The sequence below is a fragment of the Oryctolagus cuniculus genome, chromosome 9 (assembly GCF_964237555.1).
Source record: "Oryctolagus cuniculus chromosome 9, mOryCun1.1, whole genome shotgun sequence".
NCBI classification, from domain to species: Eukaryota; Metazoa; Chordata; class Mammalia; order Lagomorpha; family Leporidae; genus Oryctolagus; species Oryctolagus cuniculus.
The window spans coordinates 106064563-106084007 of NC_091440.1; the positions used below are offsets into that span (position 1 = coordinate 106064563).

The window sequence follows — 19445 nt, forward strand, 5'->3', positions numbered from 1 at the left end:
GGGGCGGGGGGGTCCTGCTGATGCCACTTCCACTGTCCCCCGTCCTCAGCTGAGTGAGGAGCTGAAGCAGCACTTGAACCGGACGCTCACCGAGAGCTATGGGCAGCCCCGAGCCGCGGACATCACAGCCTCGGTGGACCGCCTGCAGCAGGACGTAAGCCGGTGACCCCGGACTGGTGACGCAGCCTCATTAGCTGCATGGGCGGGCAGTGCCTGGGGGGTCCCCGGCCACCGTGGGAGGTGCCGCCCCTTCTCCACCATGGCTCTCCCCGAACAACCCCTGCGGCCTTCTCACCCCAGGCCCTGGAGCAGAAGACGGCCACGCCCGGGAAGGACTCCGTGTCCTGGGCCTCTTCCCTCCAGGGCTGCCCCCTCCTCCCACCACCGGGGAGCTGGGCACTGGGGCCCCATCGCGCTCACTGTCTGGGTGTGGCCATTGTGTCAACCTGCCAGGTGGGAGCCTGCAGGCAGGACTTGGGGACAGGAGGTGGCCTCTGCTTTCCAAGACCCCTCCAGTAAGGCCACGGTCCTGGGCAGACATGGGGGACAGGCAGATGGCTGCCAGGCCTGTGCCCGCCCATCAGTAGTCACGTGTGACATCTCACATTTAATGGGAAATTAAGCACAGAGCTCCGTTGTCCCATCCCAGCAGCCCGGGAGCCGCACGCACTGATGGCGCAGGACGCTTCCGTCAGAACAGAAGGGGCCACAGCAGCGCTGCTCTGGGGTCCTGATGGCTGAGTTGGGAAACTAAGGCAGCGCTGCCTGCCCGCCCCGGTCCCCCTCCTCCCTGCCGCCCGGCCCACCCTCCCTGGACATGAGGCTTTGTTCCAGGGGCGTCACACTTGAGGGCAAGTCCCTCCCCGAGACCCCGGCTCGGCTCGCAGTCATCGCTGCACAGAGGAGCTTGTCTCTGAGACAGTGGCCAGGGCTTGGGGCTGGAGGGCTCCCAAGGTCTCGGCCAGCTTCCGCTGCTGCAGGACAAGGCCCCAGGGGATCTACGCAGGGCTGAACCCAGGGCCACGGGATTGAATTTGAAGGACACCCCCTGCAGCGCTGGGACCCAGGGGCTGGGAGCTCCCAGGGGGCTCCGCTCACCTCCAGCCTTGGCCTCTCTCCGACAGTTCAAGTGCTGTGGGAGTAACAGCTCGGCCGACTGGCAGCGCAGCCTGTACATCCTGTCCCGGGCAGCCGAGGGCCGCCGGGTGCCGGACAGCTGCTGCAAGACGGTGGTGGCGCGCTGTGGCCAGCGGGCCCACCCCTCCAACATCTACAAGGTGGAGGTGAGCACCCAGGTTCAAGGACCCAGGGCCTGGCCCTGCAGGAGCCCCCAGACTGGCGACCTCTGACAGATGGGGGTGGCAAAAGTAGAGACCGCTTAACCTTGGCCATGGAACCACAGTGCCCACGGCCTTCAAGGGTGTCTGCAAAGCCCTGGGACAAACAGCTCTTTGCCGGAGGAGAGTCTCCGCCCCGTAGTCTCTGGCCCACCCTTCCCGGCAGCCCTTCCCACCCCACGCCTCGCCTGTCGTGGCCAAGGCACAGGTAACGAGTGGCTACCTTCCAGGGAGGCTGCATCACCAAGCTGGAGCAGTTCCTGGCCGACCACCTGCTGCTGATGGGGGCGGTGGGCATCGGGGTGGCCTGCCTGCAGGTGAGTTGGCGCACGGGGACCGGGCGGGGAGGGTCAGGGAGGAGCTCTGAATCCCAGCCCCTGGGCTGAAATGGCCAATAGCAGGACTCACCCCTGCCCTGCCCCCGCCCGCAGCCCCGGCCCTCATCTGTGTAACCAAGGGCAGATCCCATGCTCAGGCTCTTCCCCTTGAACTTGTAAGGAACAGGGACCTGAGAGGCGTGTGAGTGTGGGCCCAAGTACATGCCTGTACCCTATGCGTGTGCACGCATGGCTTGCCATGGCGTGTACAGGGCCCGGGCACGCCTGCATGCGGGTGGGTCCGTGTAGGTGGCAGCTGAGCAGGTGTGTGTGGGTGTGTATGCGTGTGTATGCATGTGCGTTTGTGTGTGCACACTCTCCACTATGTACGCCCAGCCCTCTCCCTCCCCTGGCCACCATCCAAAGAGACAGCATCGCTCTCACAGGTCGATTGGTCAAGGGTCCAAGGGAGAAGCAGAGACAGAGGCAGTGAGCCAGGCCCCTGTAGTCCCCATGTCACTCGGCACTCCTGCAGTGCCAGGAGCCACGTGGGTGCCGTCTCTCGGGAGGGCCGGGCCATCCTGAGTCCTGCCGGGCCCTTCACACACCACCTGGGGCAGGGGGAAGGGGCTTTAGGGCCAGGGGATCTGGGTCCTCACCTGCCTGTGCCCTTGTGTGACCTTCAGCCGGTCCTTAACTCCCCTGCCCTTCTGCCGCTCAGCTGCAGGAAGTGGATCATCTCCCGGCTCCTGCGGTCTAAATCAGAGCGGGGTGGTGCGTGTGACCCACTTTCGGCGCCCAGCACACCAGCAGGCCTCTGCAGGGGAAGCTATCTTTATCCAGCTCTCTGGAGGCTGCGGAGTATTTTGAGATCCTTGCCCTCATTGGATCCCCCAGAGCCACCGGAGAGCCAGGCCGGGTGATGAGCAGCGTTCTCCCCATTTCACAGATCACACAGTTGAGGCCCAGAAAAGTGACTTAGCCTGGGGGGCACCCAGGTCCACTGGCTTTGGTTTTTTGCCTTCCCTGACACAGCGGTCTGTGGGAAGAGACACAGCAGAGGCAGCAGTGGGATCCTGGGTGGGACTTGGAGACTTGGAGACCACTGTGCCCCCTGGAGGCCCCGGCTGCAGCCCAGCACATTGGGAAGAGGGTGCCCAGCCCCTGCACAGGGACCCACCGTGGCTGTCTCACCTACTAGCCCCGTGGCCCAGGGCTGTTGAATTCACCTCCAAGCCGCGGTTACGTATCTGTACAGCACGGCAGATCAGCCCTCAGTTGGTGCTTGGTAGTGAGAATTAGGTACAAGGCTACTTCCAAAAGCTTCATGGAACGGGAAGTACGAGTTTATTTTGATGCAAAAAACATTTCATTACTAGGTGGAAAGTGCACTTTATGAAAAACTAGGTGTGGGCTTCAGAGCTGGTCCTGCTGTTGCACGCTTATTGCAAGTAGACAGCAGGTATGCCCTAAACGATGCCCACTCTGCTTAGCCTGCGTGGGCACACAGGTGCTCCCTACAGTCTCCAGCTGTCCCCTGGCTGGGATCGGAGCTCCCAGGGGCATCGCCATCCCCCTCTTTGCCCTGCCCCCCGAGCGGGCCCCACGAGTTGCCACTGGGCACTTCCCCCCAACTCTGGGACTTAGGGAGGCCAGCTCTGTGTGGACACTGACCAGGCCTCCTCTGCTTCTGTCTCGAGAGCCTGCAGGAGCTGCAGACGAGGGCAGGGAGTGGGACCGCAGGTGCTCTGAGCCTGTGGTCAAGGCTGCGGCAGCAGCAACAGTCTGAAGTTAGGGAGGCCAGGTTGGAGCTGTGCACCTGCAGGCCTGAAGACTCCGCCTGCCCGCTCACAACCCCCACCGTGAAAAGTCCTGCAGGCTTGCTGTGGAGCCACCCCTGGGGGCCCCCGGGAGGAGCATCACCTGTGGGGCTCAGCCGCTTGCCAGGTTTTCTCTCTGGTGCTGCACTGAGCCAGTGCTGCAGCAGCCAAGCCGCGGGTCAGAGTGCCCTCTGCCGGCCAATGTCAGCCAGTGCTGGACATCAAGCCACCCAGGTCCTGGAGGCAGGCCCTCATTGTCCCAGCCAGAGCGGACACTGGGCACCTCCTTAACCCTCCAAGCCTGGCACCCAGAACCCGGGGGACAGCAGCTGCTTCCTGGTCCCTGGAACTGAGGGAAACCTTGCGTGGGGTTCAGAGGGACTGCATTCCAGACACAGCTCCACCTTTTGCTGTGTGACCTTGGGGAAGTCACATTCTGTCTCTGAGCCCAGAGTTTCCTTACCTGAAAATGGAGAATCGGGCATGTGTGGGCCTCTTGTAGGCAGTGGCATCCTCTCTTCAAGAGGCTCTCCCCTAGGAGCTCATCCTGTCAAACAGAGCTGTTCGCATGGGAGCAGGACTGGCCGAGGACGGAGGGCCCGCTTCTCTGCTCGTGTGGCCCTGGGATGCACCTGGGGGCTCCAGGACAGTGTAAAAACCCTTGGCCGGCGCCGCGGCTCACTAGGCTAATCCTCCGCCTTGCGGCGCCGGCACACCGGGTTCTAGTTCCGGTCGGGGTGCCGGATTCTGTCCCGGTTGCCCCTCTTCCAGGCCAGCTCTCTGCTATGGCCCGGGAGTGCAGTGGAGGATGGCCCAAGTGCTTGGGCCCTGCACCCACATGGGAGACCAGGAGAAGTACCTGGCTCCTGGCTTTGGATCAGCGCGATGCGCCGGCCACAGCGCGCGGGCCGCGGCGGCCATTGGAGGGTGAACCAACAGCAAAAGGAAGACCTTTCTCTCTGTCTCTCTCTCTCTCTCACTGTCCACTCTGCCTGTCAAAAATAAAAAAGAAAAGGAAAAAGAAAAGAAAAGAAAACCCTGGGCTAGCCCACCTTCTAATGGGGCAGGCTTTGGGGAATAAGATCCCTGCCTCTGTGACCTGTTATCTCGGCATTGATGCCTCCCAGCGTCCCGGCTGCTATAGCATGTGGTTTGTGAGCGCTGAAAACCAAGCAGAGAACTCCGTGGTGCAGGGAACCCTGCCTGCAGCCCGGTGTGGAGCACATGGGGGCCAGGCATGTCTCTGCTTAGGAGAGCTCGGGGCAGGGGGAGGTGGCCCCATTGTGGGAGCGAGATGAGAGGGTTAATGCGAGCCCGGCAGAGGGTCTGCAGGGGCAGGCTGTGGCCTTCAGCCTCGGGGTCATTTCCTCAGCCTTATCCTCAGTGGTCTCAGGGGAGACCACGCTGCTCGACTCCTGCTTAGCCATGTGTGCAGTGGCAGCTGCGTGTGCAACAGTAACACCGGCATGGGGGGTGGCATAATGGAGGGGGCAGGCTCTCAGTGACAGCTTCAAGCAGAGCCTGGTGTGCACCAGGTGCTGTGCCCAGGGCTGGGTCCCCGCCTCGGGCAGGGTGTGACTCTTCTCCCAGGTAGCTTTCGCTGGCGGGAAGGTGACAGGTACACGGGCAGTCACACGAGCAAGCTTAGCAGGCTCTAACCAGTCACATGAGGTCAGGGAGGGCTGCCTGGAAGAAGTAGAACAGAAACCCTAGAGGAGGGAGGAAGATCCGTGATGGTGGAATGGTGTGTGCAAAACCCTGGCTGGCTGGAATGGGTGGGGGCCTTGGGCATGACGGTCCTGGGGAGCCACTGCCTGGCCTCAAAGCCTCAGGGTGCTGGAGGGGCCGGTGCTGTGCGGTCGCCTCTGGTCACCCTGGTTTTGAAGGACTCTCTCCAGGGAAGGCCCTGGGCCAGGGAACAGACTGGAGGATTTTCTGATGATGGGGAGGCTCAGAGACAGGTGTAGATGTTCCCGAAGCCACACAGCCCCCCACCACCCAGCGACGTCCCACCCAGTGGAGTGGCACCTGTGGGGCACTAAAGGGAAAACCAGGAGTGGCTTCCGGAAGCCTCCCCAGCCTTCACTCTCTGATGGCAGCCAGGTGCCAGCTCAGAAACCCTGTAATATGCAGAACCGTGCGTGGTCGGGCTCCACCCAGGCAGCTACCCAGAGAGAGCCCCGGGCCCATCGGGACCACCCCACCCTGTGCCTCCAGCTGCTGCCGGCTGCTTGCAACTGTCCTTGCCAGTTCCCTTGTCCTCCTTCCGGTCAGAGGTGCAGCTGCTCACACGGGTCTGATGGCTGACATCCTTGTCTCTTGTGCGTGACTCAGGGTGGCACTGTGTGTGTGTGTGTGTGCCATGACTCAGGGTGGTGCTCGTGTGTGTGTGTGCATGTGTGTATGTGTGTACACGGGGACTCAGGCTGGCTGTGTGTGTGTGTGTGCGCGTGTCTGTGAACTTGGAGACAGAGCCCTGGGAGGTCCCCTGGGAACACACACACACACACACACACACACACACACACGTCCTACCAGAGCAAGCGTGCTGGGAGCTCCGCCCCCGCCCGTACCGAGAGATGCTCACTGTGGGAGATGCACACGTGGTTTCCAGCAGGGGTTTGTGCCACCCAGCAGCTCCCTTCTGGCTCAGCAAGATCCAGTAACCCCACGGGAAAGGCAGCAAACCAGGAGGTGGCAACAGGACAAGAGGGCGTGCTCCGTGCCGCCCGTGACAGATGCAGAGTCCCAGGCCCACCCAGCACCCCTGACTGGGAAGGGTCCCGGTGGGAGCGGCTCGGCGCCAGAGGCGGCACTGTCCAGGGCACCGCGAACCCGCAGCTCCGTGGGTGTGTCTGATGGCTCTGCCCTCTCCCCGGCAGATCTGCGGGATGATCCTCACCTGCTGCCTGCACCGGCGGCTCCTGCGGCATCCTTACTGACGGCCACGCTGCCCGCTGCCCGGCGCCCTGAGGACGGGGCTCCACGGGGCTCCCGTGCTGTCCGCCAGCTCTGCAGTCAGCACCGGCTCCACGCGGGCCACAGCGCCCCCTGCTGTGCGCCCAGCCCCTGCGAGCCCTCCAGGAGCTCTTCCCACCCAAGGCAGAGCCCCTGGGCTCCATCCCTCCATTTCTCACTGCTGTGCCAGACCTGGGGCCGGCGGCCCTCACCAGGCAGGAGGGTGCCCATGGGTTATCGGAGGGTGAGCGCTGGTCTCTCTGCTCCTGCCAGCTCCCAAACCTGGAACAAAGGCCTGAGAATTGGTCCCTCGAGGGCTCCTGTATTGCATTCAGTGCACGGCTTCCCCTCCAGGTGCTGAGCAGCCCTCATCCGCTCAGCCCTCTGGGAATCGCCTGGGCGGGGGGAGTCAGTCAGGTTTAGCTCTGCTCCCCCTTCATCTGCTGTGCCCTGCTGTCTCACCTGGACAGCAGTGTCCTCTTGGCCCCACTCTTTCTGCAGGGCCTTGGGAGACAGAGGCCTGAGATGGGGCAGCTGTAGGCTGGTGGCGCTGCCAGGGCAGGGGCAAGGGGGCGCTGTGTGGCCACCCCAGCACATCCTGCACCAGCAGCAGACCACTGATCCCCACCTGGAGGCCTTCCCGGGAGACCACGACCCCAGGCCCCAGCCCCTAGAAGCATGGCCCCCGGGGACCTCCTGTTCCAAGGCCTGATTGTCAGGGACGCCAGGTCTCTAAGCAGTGGGAGTGAAAAGCTTCCCACATGGAGCACATTGCGGGCCCTGCAAAGTCAGAGCTGCTGAGACGGGAGCTCAGGGGCAGGTGCTCTGCCTGCCCCTCGCCTTCCCAGGGGCCTCTTCATGACCGTGTGGCCACTGCCACATTGCACGCAGGGCCTCCTTTGCCTCCGTCCCAGGCCCGTCCTTGGATCTCTCTCTGTCCTGGGCAGTGGAGAACAGACAGGAAATCCTTGAAAACCCAGGGTACAGGTGCTGGCAGTTTTCCAGAGAACAGGTGTCAACTCAGAAAGCAACCATAAGGGACCCCCAAATGGCATGTTAACACGAGGATGCCACGTCCAGCTTTCATCCCTCCTGGGTCCTGCCCGGGGGACCCCTCACCTCCCCCCTGTGCAGGGCCAGCCACCAGAAGCCACACACCCCTGAGCTGTTCACCTCCAGATAGGCACAGCTATCACTGAGCTGGGTCTAGGAGAGGCACGTCCTTGCTCGCACACCCGGGCCGTGGCCTTGTCTTGAGTTCTATGGAGAGGGAAGGATTGCCTGTGCGGTCTTCAGCAGCCCCACGTGGGCCCCCTGCAGCTCGGACCAGCTGCTCCTCACCCCAGACACACCAAGCTGCCTCCCCCCAGGCGATCTGTGTCTGGGGGGGTATAGGACTGGATCAGGACCTTTGGTGAGGGGGAGCACCACTTGGGCCGTTCTCGTCTCTGGCTCCAACTCCAGGCACCCCCTGGGCATAGCCATTTGGGGTGTCCAGAGGATTGCACTTGTGCTTGGCCTGCCGTGCCTTCAGACTGTGCTGGTCACCGTGACTATGTTAGCTTGCAGTCACCGAGCTACCAAGGAAGGAATTACTTCCCCATTTCACAGACGAGTTCATTAAGGCTCAGCCAAGTTGAGCCGCTTGCTGGTCAGTGGTGACTCACGGACACAGGGGAAGCTGGGCTGGCAGCCCCCTCTCCCGGGCACCCCACAGTTCTCGCCCCTACAATAGGCCATCCGCCTGGCCTTCGGGAATCAAGCGTCCTCAGGGGGCAGTGCCCCTGCACTCCCACCCAACTCGGACCGGGCCATCCCTCTCCGCCTGGTGCCGGGACCCTGCCCGCCTGCAGTCGGCACAGTGGTCTGGCTGATTTCCCAAGTGGGAGGGAGCACAAAGGATCATGGCTCCTGGGAGGGGCCCAGCCCAAGCCTCAGTGGCCAGTGCTGACCCAGGGCTTCACACAGAATGTGGGATCTCATACCTAAGTGCGGGTCATGGTCTAGGCCAGGAAGAGCCTCTCCCTACCCACCCTGGAGGTTAGGAGAGAATCTGAGATCACGGCCTCTCCCAGGGCCCCCGTGGGAGGGAGCAGCACCCCGGGGATGGTGATGGCGACACCTCCCATACACATGACCCCCTTTCTGCCTCCTTCCTGACCCCACCATCACAGCACCTGCTAGGGCTGGGGCTCTGGGGTGGACCCAGAGATTGCCTCGGGAGCTCCCCCTGTGCACGGCCATGGGTGAGCAGATGTGGAAGGGCCCAGTGTGGCCCTGGGGTGGGATATGGCAGGCCAGCGGGCCCAAGAGCTGTGGTGGTGCTGGGACCTGCCTGGACCAGCCACTTTGGGCCTGGAGCAGGAGAGGAGGAAGGGGAGGGTGGCCAAGGAGAAAGCCAGGTTTTGGAGTGGTCGCTGGGTGGCGCTCACATCCGGCGAGGATGGTGGTGCTCCAGTGTCGGAACTGCTGACTCAAACCCCAGCGTGCTGAGTCACTCAGCTGAGGGGGGGAGGGGGCGGCTTTTCAGGACAGCCTGCAGCCCCCAGCCCTGCAGTTTCTAATGGGAGTGAAGGGGCAGTGATTTGCCGTTCTGACAAGTCCCAGGTGAGGCTGCTGCTGGCCCTAGAACCTAGACCACAGCTCGGGGGCACAGCGCCACCTTCCTGCGCACGGGGGATCAGGCTGCCTGCCTGAGTTCTGTTTGCAGCAGCCCACGACCATGCCCACCACCCACCCACCACAACGAGGGGTTGAAGCGTGCCGCTGGGGGATGTCCACAGCCTGACAGGGGAGCGTCTCCCGGACCGCCAGTCCCTGCTGCAGCTGCCTGGCCCTGAGGGCTCTTCCATGAGTCTGTGACCTTGGCCAGGAGATCAGGTGCCTGGAAGGGGACACGTGATCCCCACCCCCACCCCGCCACGGCTTCCCATTTCCCCACCTACTCCTTGTGCTGGGGGGGGGGGGGGGACATATCCTCGCTGCTCCCACTTTCTGTTTCGGCACAAGCACCCAGCCATGTGGGCGGTGCCCCCACCCCCCCTGCTTGGGCTCCTGAGAACCCCTGCAAATGCGGCCAGCCATTGCAGGCAGCCCAATGTTGGTGGAGCCACACGGGCTCCTGGAGGCCGCCGGCCGACGCATGGACCATCACACGTTCTACACACAGTCCCCTTCCGCTACCGCATAGAGAGAAACTGCTCAGGCTGCTCGCACGGCCCCTCCTTGGCTAATCGCAGAAGCAAGGGGCATGACAATAAAGGGCTGTGTCCAGGACTGCCTTCTGTTGCACCGCTTTTTGCTGCTCTGCAAGGCAGTCTCAGGGGATGAGTTCACCAGGTGCATTGCTGCCCCCTGCTACGGCTGAAGCCACCATGGCTTTCATGGATCCTCAATTAGGAAACTCATCGACCACGTCGGTTAGGGTCCTGCTCCCCTGCGTTTGTCAGCTGACATCAGTCAAGTGTCGGACTGGCCCTCCCCTGCTCATGAGCGACAGTAGCTCCTGGCTGCAGGTGCATGGACTTCCGCCGTGAGCTTCCCGCCTTGGGTCAGTCAGTATTTCCTCGGCGTTTGCCGTGACGCGCCACCAGCCTCTGCTAATGAGCCGGCGGCGTGAGCGTCCATGCTCTGCCTCGCTGTAGCAGATGCCAAACCTGGCGACGGGGCAGGAGCAAGGGTCCCGTTCCCCACCCCACCCCATGGAGACGCACTCCCGGTGCTGCCTGGGCTGCCAGGCCCCGTCACTCAAGCGTGATAGGGTTCTCCACCTTGTGCCAGCTCATTTGTCCGCATCCCCAAATGCAGAGTTGGTTCCTTTTCATCTCCATGCAAAAGGACTTGGTGTCTTTGCTGAGGGCCGTGGGTTGCCTGGTACAGAGCTGGAAGACATAAACCCTCCTTCTGTTTAAGTCACTCTCCCTTCAAGACACTTGCTGGAGGTGGGCTGGGGGAGCCTGGGCTCAAGGGGCCCCCAAGAAAGGGATGAGGGGTGGGAGGATCCCCGCTCACCTGGTGCAAACCTGGAGGGTGGCCTGTAGCCCGTGTCTGCCAAGCCTCTTTGGTCAGGCTCGGCTCACTGAGCAGTGAGGGCAGAGGCCTGTGGTGGCCTGGGCCTGGGGGGATGGGCATTCCCTTCCTATGGCACCTTCATGTCGCCTGTCCTGTGGGGCCAGGATGTCCGCACCGTTGAGTGCACAGACATCCCATGAGTGCACAAACTTATGGACGGATAACAAGCACCACTCTGCACCTCCCCTGTGGCCAGCAGGCAAGACAGTGCCTCGACTAAACAGCGCCAGTGGCCAACAGGACCCCTGGCAGGCAGGCGGTGCGAGGCTCTGGCTGCAGCCGTCTCCCAGTGGCTGCCGACTGGCAGTCCCAGCAGGTGTGGATGCCTCGTGCCAGCCCCAGGCCAGGCTGGCACTGCTGACTCCGTGTGGGGTGCTTAGAGCTGGGGACCAGGTTCCCTCTCCCTTCTCCACTAAAAGTAGAGAAGCTGGGGGCGGGGGGGAGGGGTGAGGCGGTGTCTGGCCTGATGATTAAGACACCTGCGTCCCGTACCTGCCGTGCCTGTGTTCAGCTCCAGACTTCAGTTTCCTGTGAAGGAGACCTGGGAGGCAGCAGTGATGGCTCAGATAATTGGATCCCCCCCCGCCCCGCCAGTGCGGGAGACCCAGCTCACAGCTTCAGCATGCACCCTGTCCCTGGGCTGTTATGGACAGCTGAGGAGTGGACCAGCAGATAGGAGTTCTGGCTCTCAAACTAATACAGTTTCAAGAAAATTTTAAAAGGAGGGTTGCCATGGGAGGGGAGGGCACAGGAGCCAAAAGCCAAGCTCCTGTCACTTAGTGTCTTCTTAAAAGCAAACAGAGATAGGAGTTATGGCCCAGGGGGTTAAGCCACATAGGAATACTTGGGATCAAATCCTGCCTCTGCTTCCAATCCAGCTTCTTGCTGATGTACGTTGAAGAAGGCAACAGGTGGCTCAAGTACTTGGATCCCTACCGCCCATGTGCGAGACCTGGATGGAGTTCCTGGCTCCCAGCTTCAGGCTGGCCCAGCCTCAGCTGTTGTGGCCATTTGGGGAGTGAACCAGCAGATGGAAGATCTCTCTTCCTTTCTCTCCATTTCAAATGTTAAAAATAAACTTTAAGACAGGCAAATCTACGGCAGCAGCCCCTAGTTCCCCTCCCTCCCAGCCCCACCTCTAACCGGAGCCCTCTCCGGCAGTGACTCCCACAGGGAGGAGAGGGCGCTGCTGGCACAGCCGCTGGGAGCCTTTACGGCAGACCAGGCCATGGGTGGGTCTGTCCTGTCCCTCAGCCAGGTGCCAACATCACTGAACCAAGGACAGCCAGAGCCGGCCAGAGCCAGGAGGTTCAGGGTTCTGTGATGGGTCGATGACTCCCCTGAGCAGCTCGGGAGTCCCTAAGTCCACGTCAGAGACCCTTGGGCCGGGGTCGGAGCGCAGCCCCTCCCCCTGAGCTGCCAAGGGGTAAAGAAGGCGGCCAAGTCCTTCTGAGAACTGCGGTCTCTCGCCGGGGAGAAAACTCCTCGGAGCATCTGTTGGGATCCCAGGTCTTCAGCGAGGGGTGAGTTGGGTTGGGGTGGGGATGGGAGACAAAGGTCCAGGAGCTCCCTGGGGTCACCCACAGACTGGGCTGGCCCTGCTGCAGGTGCTGTGCTAGGCTGAGTTCCAGAACTCCCTAACCAGAAGTCCCTGAGCACCGGGAGCTAACCATAGACCTGGCAGAGCCCTCTGGGTGGTCCTTCCTCTCCAGTGTCCCTCTCTGCTTGGCACACAGGGCCCCCAGGGAAACAGGCCAGGGCCCTCGGTTCGCCCCAGTGAGCTCGCAGCTCTCATGCACCCTCCAGAGTCATGATGGGGAAGTCCCAGGGCGCAGCTCCAAGGCGGAGAGCTCAGCTGTCCGTGCCCCGTGCATACAGCCTGGCACTCTTCCTGTTAGCTTTAGGAGACAATCGGCCATCTCACGACTGTCGTTAAACTCAGCGCATACGAGATGGCTAAATCGATCGCCTCGCGATCCTGCCGAAAGCTTTAAGAAGGCATCGCCACAGTGCCAATATTTCTGTGTCCACGGTGACATTTATTTAATCTGTTTTTCCTCGTGCTGCTGTGGCTTATTGAATGCTGCTGCTGAGCCAGCCCTGGGCAAAATGGAGGCACAAGGAAGCTGGTCCCTCCCCCCAGCTTCATGAAGCACCCACTGCCCCCATATACACTGATGCCCCTGCCCAGCTCACTCCCCTGGTCCTCGTTCTCAGCCAGGGGGCGCTCTTCCTTGGGGTCCTGCCTTTAGCTTGGGCATCTGATCCCACCAATTTCTTTTCTTTTTCTTTTTCTTTTTTTAAGATTTATTTTATTGGGGCCAGTGCTGTAGGTTAAACTGTGCCTGCAGCCCTGGCATCCCATATGGGCACTGGTTCAAGTCCCAGCTACTCCACTTCCAATCAGGCTTCCTGCTAATGCGCCTGGGAAATCAGTGGAAGATGGTCCAAGTGCTTGGGCCCCTACACTCATGTGGGAGACCCAGAAGAAGCTCCTGGCTCCTGGCTCCTGGCTTTGGACTGGCCATTGTGGCCATTTTGGGAGTGAACCAGCAGATGGAAGCTCTCTGCTTCTGCCTCTCTGTAACTCCACCTTTCAAGTAAAATAAATATTTAAAAAACAGATTTATTTATTTGTAAAGGCACAGAGAGACAGTGAGAGAGAGAGAGAAAGAGTGAGAAAGCAAGCTTCCATCTGCTGGTTCAGTCTCCAAATGGCTGAAATGGCCAGGGCTCATCCAGGTCTCCCACAAGGGTGCAGGAGACCACGCACTTGGGCCATCTTCCGTTGCTTTCCCAGGCATATTAGGAGGGAGCTGGATTGGAAGTGGTATAGCCAGGACTCGAATCAGTGCCCCATATGGGATGCCAGCATTGCAGGCGGTGGCTTTACCCACTACACCACAGTGCTGCCCCCCCCCCCCCCATGAATTTCTTGCCAAGATCCTAGCCCAGCCCAGGAACGAGCTGGATGTCTTACACAAGTGCGTGTCTTTAATCCTCACGTCAAATCTGCACAGGTAGTGCCCTCATTTTACAGATGACAAAGACAAGACAGGTTCAATGACTGCCTGGGGCTCCCGCAGACATCAGCTAGAGTGGGAATTTAATCAGGGGTCCTGGCTCTCCCAAACCAGTGGGCTTCCACCTTGTCCCGCGGTGCAGCTCTAATGGGGACAGCTCGGGAGCAGTGACAGCCGACAAGACAGCGGTCAGCGGAACCTGGGTGGTGTAGATGAAAGCATTGTGCGAGCTGTGAAGCTCGATAGAAATAAAAGGGAAGATTTAATTATGCCGGGCTGATGGCTGCTCTTCTGCTCACGAGCACCGAGCCAAGACGACAGAATCATCCATCCACTTGGAGCAAACAATTAGTCAGCTACCTGTCCAGGGTGAGAGTGTCGTGCCGGGTGAATGGCAAGAAGCCTTGTTAGATCTAATTAACCACCAAGGTTTGCTGATTCTCCTGCGTGTCTCTCAGATCCACCCCGCTGGCCACCTCCCTGCGGCTCTGTCATTTCTCAGCCACATCACAGCAGCAGCCAGTGTCTGTTCCCCTCACTGCCGCCATGCTGTCCCCTCTGACGGCTCTCCCCACCAGTGCCCACGGCCATTGTCCCCAAAGGCCAGACCTGAGCCCGTCACGCTTGGGCTTAAAGGCTTTCAATGAATCCCCGTTGTCCTTAGCTTCAAGTTCAAGTGCTTGCATCTGGACTTCAGGTTATGCAGCTGCCTTTTCCAGACACTGCCCCTTCACCCTGTCTGCAGCTTGGTGCACCTCCATGGACAGGCCACGTCTCCTCCTGCTCCTTCCGCCTTCGGCTCTCACGTAGCCATCACCTCCTCTGCAGAGCCTCACCCTGCGTCTCCCACCCAGCCGCCCAGCCCTGTGACTATCACCATCTGCCCTGGGCTGCAGTCGCCTGTACTTTTCTGCATCCCCACCAGGCTGCTGGCTCTGCAATCTGTCGTTGCCCATGGAATCCAGTGCCTGGCACAAAGGGACGTTCAGTGCCAGTGGGCAGGCTCCAGGCTTGGCCACACTGGCGGCTGGCAGTGGCCTTGGGCAGGCCGGGACCAAACCTCTTCTGAGGCTGCTCAGAGACCAGCCTTTCTCAGCTGGTCCTTGCTGAGCACGACAGGGAAGCAGTTTTCTGAGCACCTCACAAGGGAATGGGGGTGCAGAGCAGGGTCCCAGCAGTCATCATAGCCACCCTCCCTCTCATGGATGCAAGAGCTCAAGACCCGAAGGGAAACGAGCCCCACTGTGTCCAGCCAGGGCCACCTGCCACCCACGGCTCAGCTCACCTGACCAGAGCCTTGTGCTACAGAGCAGTCTGGGGGGTGGGGGTGGGGCAACCACGAGAGCAGCAGAGGTGAAGTGGCCTCCACCCAAAAGCCTATGCCTCGGTTGGTCCTTAGCCGCCATTGGGATCACCTGCCCCTCAGTGGGGAACAACTCTTGACCCTGAAAGCCCCGGGGAAGCCCCTCAAGAACCCCATTCAGGTACCACTGTTGGACGTGGTATCCCGAGGGCTTGGTCCCCAGCGTGGTGACAAGAAGTGGGGGGGCCTTTAAGACGTGGGGCTTAGAGAGGTCACCGAGGGGTGCCGCCCTGGAAGGGGTTAGTGCTGGTCTGGGGTGGTGACGAGCAGTGAGGCTGGCCTGCCCCTCGGCCCTGGCTCCTGTCCCACCTGGTGTCACCCCTTTGGCATGTGCTCCCACCATGGTGATGCCACCACTCAGGTCCTCACCAGGGCTGGGGCCTGGCCTTGAACCCTCAGGATGGTGACTCTTTTCTTCACAAGGGACCACACCCCAGGTATTTCATTCTAGTACAGCGGATAAGCAAACACAGGGCTGAGTCTCTGCAGGCTTGGCCACAGTAGCTGCAGGATGTGGCCCTAGAGGCTGATGCGTGAGGACCGTTCTGCCTGGGAGGGAGCTGGACCTCCACACATGGAGGGCTTCTGCCCGCAGGCCATGGTGCCCACACGTTCATTCTTGCCTCTGAGCCAGGCACATGCAGTGCAGCAGTGCCCAGGCCAAGAACTGGGAGCTGCTGTCTGGAGCTGGTCATCCTGACAGCTGAAGGAACCTGGAAACCAGAACCCGATCATAGCCCACGGAGACCTGCACCTGCCCCCTTCCCAGGGACCACCCTTGTGCCATGTTTCTATGCCTTCTCATAGGCCGTCTCAGCACCAGCCTGTGCCGAGTGACATCAGGTTCAGAACAATCCCAGGAACATCAGAGGGACCGGGAGAACCTGCACCTGGCGCAGGAGGCCATGGTGACCTGGCTTCACCTCCGTGCCCAACACACTTGGAAGCCTGGCAGGCAGCCTGGCACCATGACAGGCCAAGGGCACCAAGGTAAAGCTGGCCTCTCCAGTGGAGGACTTGGGCCAGTGCACGGCCTCCTGGAGTGGGTCCCCAGGAAACAGGGGTGCTAAGGGCAAAGACGCACCCGGCTCCAGTAGCTCTCCAACCTGAGTTCTGGAAGGCAGCTGCAGTCCCGGTTGGGGGCGTGTCTAGAGCAGGAGGACAAGTGTCTGGTCCCCTCCTGGGTCCCCACACCAATCACTCCATGAATCACGAAACACATGCCAAGGGACAGCCTGCTTGTGCTTTGACACGTTATCAGTTTTTATTTAAAAACATGCTAAAAACATGGTGTTCCATAAAGCCAGGGTCAGGATGAAGGAAACCCACAGATGCGGCATTGCAAGCAGAAAAGTGCATTGAAACCAACCAGCGTGCGTTCCCGGCTCTCCTGGGCTAGGTGGCAGCAGGCCCCTGAGGCCTCACTGCTTCCAAGAGCCCATTGGGTGGAGAGGGGGAAAACGGGAGAAGGGGAGCCCGAGTGGGGCCGGCCAGATTGCGGGACAAGCACCTGGCACCCAGCCCCTGGCCTGTGCATGTCCCTGCTGTTAGCACCTCCACCAGACGGTGGGCAGGGGGCAGGGGAGGAGGGGACAGTCGCCTCCATCCACCTGGACGGCTCTTCGGCCACCAAAGCCCACAGCAGTGGCCACCTAGCTCCAAGCCAAACCAGAACATGTACAGGAGGGTCTGGCCGGAGGGAGGGGCGGGGGTCATGGGGGCTCCGACACCCGCTGCCAGCACGTGAGGGCGCTCTCGGCCCCTGCCCACTCACCCCAGCCACAACCCAGCAGTAGGGAAGGGCCGAGTTCTGCAGACTTCCGGAGGCTTGGGGGCCTTCTCTGAGTCCAGTCTGCAAGGTGCCCGGGTCATTGCCGATTGAGCGCTCGCTCTGGCTTTGGCGAGGCGGTGCAGGTGATGGGATCCACTCTTCCGAACTCTGACCCAGTGAGATCGCAACCGGGAGACACGGAGTCGCAGGGCCACCCTCACTGGCAGCACCCAGTGTGGCCTTCCAGGAGGCGTGGGGACCACTCTGCAGGACGGGTGAGGGGCTCAGACCACCCACCCCGTGCACAGAGATGCTCCCACAGTAGACTCTGCATGAAATGAGGCCGAAAAGCAGTTTGGGGACCAGCAGATGAGGCTCTCCATCAGATGGGTGAGGTGGGGGCCGCCCTTGAAGCACTCGGGAAATGAAACAGTGCACTGGGCCTGCTGCTGATTGGAACAAAACCCAAACCTGTGCTGCTGGCATCAAGCACGCCCCTTCCCCCAACGCTCGTCTCCAGCCAGTTCCCCCCATGACTGCACTGGGGGCTTCCTGGGGAGGAATAGGAGGGCAGAGGGGCCAGTTTACCCAAACACCTGCTTGTCCCCTCTTGCTGTTTCGGGGCACTGGTCTGCACTCTACCCCCTGGCTGAACCTCCCTCCCTCCTCTCCACTCCATTCCCCACCAGCTGGCGTCCTGAGCACACCCCGAGTTCTATACCCCTGGCCCCGACTGGCACGCTACTTTGGGGTGAATGCAGGAGCTGCAGGTTGGCTGGGCGGCCCTGTCTCAGCTCTGGGAGCAGACAGGCACAGGGCAGGGGGTCAGAGAAGAGACCAGGCCCGGCTGGGGAGGCAAGGCGAGGAGCCACACAGTGGAAGGCAAAGGCAGCGGCCCCCAGCAGGGCCCCCTCCAGGGCTGCGTGCGAGACCCCAGTGAGCCAGCGCGTGGCCTTTCTGAGCTCAGGCCTTTGGATTCTTGACTTCCAACTGCAAAATGTTAAAGGAGCCCAGCATGGGTGCTGGTGGCTGACCCCACCGCACCTATGGCTCAAGCGCCCAGGGCTGTCTCTGTCAGGACCCGGGGGACAAGATGCAGCTTGGGCTTTCTGGATTTCTTCTCTTTGGGACCACCACCCACCCAGGGATGCCCCTGCTGCTGGCAGTGACGCCCAAGAAAGGAGCTGGGACCGGCATGGCCATCGCTCCCTCTGTGCCAGCAGCCGTGACTGGGGCGCCGCCTCCCCCTCCTGGTGGCCACGGGTCCTCTGCCGCCCTCTGAGCAGCCATGAAGCCGGGAGTGCCTCCCCTTCCAGAAGCAAGGAGACCCAGTGAGCAGCATGTGAACTAGAGAGGTATCTGTCCGAGAGTTTCTAGCAGGAATGTCTGTGAAAATACCGGGGTTTGCAGAACCTGTTGCGGGAAAGCCCGCGTGGGGTGGAAGAGGAGGCAAAAGGGAAAAGTCAAAAGCTGCTCACAGGGGGAAAAGCAGGAGGACCCGGCCAGCTCCCGCTGCAGCCGCCAGCTGCCCTGGAGGGTGCCCTGTCAGCGCCCCCACCCCCCGCCCCGGCCCCTCGGCCCTGCGGGATGCTCCACCTCACCTGCTGCACCCTAGCCACTGCCTCGCCCCTTCTAGCACCCCAGGGGGTGCTTCCTAAGGGTGGGTCTGGCCCAGCTCACGGGGAGCCTCCTGAGTCCTCTCTCCCTGACCCCCACCCTCCGCCAGAGAAAAACCAAACCATTCAAGAAATCAAACACAGTAAAAAGTTATAAATCAGAATCGCTAACCCTAAACTTATCTGAGGGATAATATTCCTGAATGACTGTAATCAGAGTAAAATAAAATTAAAAAAAAAGTTATACTATAAGGTATAAAAAGCCTGGGCAGGATGTTCCTGGCGCGGACAGAACCCCGCCCCTGCTGGCTCTCCCACGGGTGGCCACGGGCAGGCGGTGGTGGCCTCCGCTGGGGGCCATCACCCCCGCTGAAGCGGGGACCAAGTGTCAGCGTGAGGAGGGGCAGGGGGCTTCCCCCTCGAGCCCAGCCCCAGCCCCAGCCCACCCTGTCTTTGGCAAATACACAGGGGCAGCAGATGCAGGAACCCAGAGGCCTGGGGTCAAGGTCTCTGTGCAGCCCACTTCCCGGACCTTCGCCCCGCCCCACACAGTCTGAGGCCTGGACGGGGGTGGGGGCAGGGCGGGCTGGGGCTGGGGGCAGGGGTCTCAGTCTGGAGAGCATGGGCTGGCCACACGAGGTGCAGCTCCTCTTCCCTGGCGGTGCCCAGGCAGGGGCTGGGGGCCCGGCGAGCCGGCTCACGCATCATACTTCTTCCCCGTCCGGTGGATGTGCTGGAAGAGGGTCATGGAGAAGGCCATGCCCAGGATCTGAAAGACAGCAGGGAGGGCTTCAGAGGGGGGCCCGGCAGCCTGGGTTGAGGCCTGGGCCTCGCGGGCCGCAGCCCCGAGTGCGGTGCACACAGGCTCCCGGGGAGGAGCTGCGGCTCAGCCTCACAGAGCTGTTTGTGCAGAAAGCCACGGAGCCTGGCCGGGGCCTCCAACAGGCCGACTTCAGAGGCCGCTGTGAGGACTGGATGCCCGAAGAACCGTCCCTAAACCTCGGGTGGGGAGGAGGGAGGTGGCCGAGACCACCAAAACCTCCCCAGTCACTTCTGTTTGCTCTGGGAATGCACGAGGGAGGGGTCTCACCCATGAGGCTGTGCTTACGCCCGTGGGACTACAGAGGTACTCTGGAATAGTAACTCAGAAATGGACTGAAACCATGGGC

At 61.4% G+C, this 19445-nt stretch overlaps 2 protein-coding genes across 6 annotated transcripts in view; one reads left to right on the forward strand and one right to left on the reverse strand.

Annotated features, from left to right (window-relative positions):
* TSPAN11 (tetraspanin 11) overlaps positions 1–9713 on the forward strand; it is a 57147-nt gene extending 47434 nt beyond the window's left edge. For both annotated transcript variants that reach the window (XM_002712822.5, XM_051850236.2), the window contains 4 exons: positions 50–154; positions 1125–1283; positions 1568–1654; positions 6357–9713. In XM_002712822.5, the coding sequence (XP_002712868.2) occupies positions 50–154; positions 1125–1283; positions 1568–1654; positions 6357–6416 (411 nt within the window). In that variant the 3' untranslated portion in view covers positions 6417–9713. The remainder of the gene's footprint in view (positions 1–49; positions 155–1124; positions 1284–1567; positions 1655–6356) is intronic.
* Positions 9714–16128: 6415 nt separating this feature from the next.
* The window catches only part of TSPAN9 (tetraspanin 9), a 197548-nt gene continuing 194231 nt past the window's right edge, over positions 16129–19445 (reverse strand). For all 4 annotated transcript variants that reach the window (XM_070049362.1, XM_070049361.1, XM_070049360.1 and 1 more), the window contains one exon: positions 16129–19045. In XM_070049362.1, the coding sequence (XP_069905463.1) occupies positions 18974–19045 (72 nt within the window). In that variant the 3' untranslated portion in view covers positions 16129–18973. The remainder of the gene's footprint in view (positions 19046–19445) is intronic.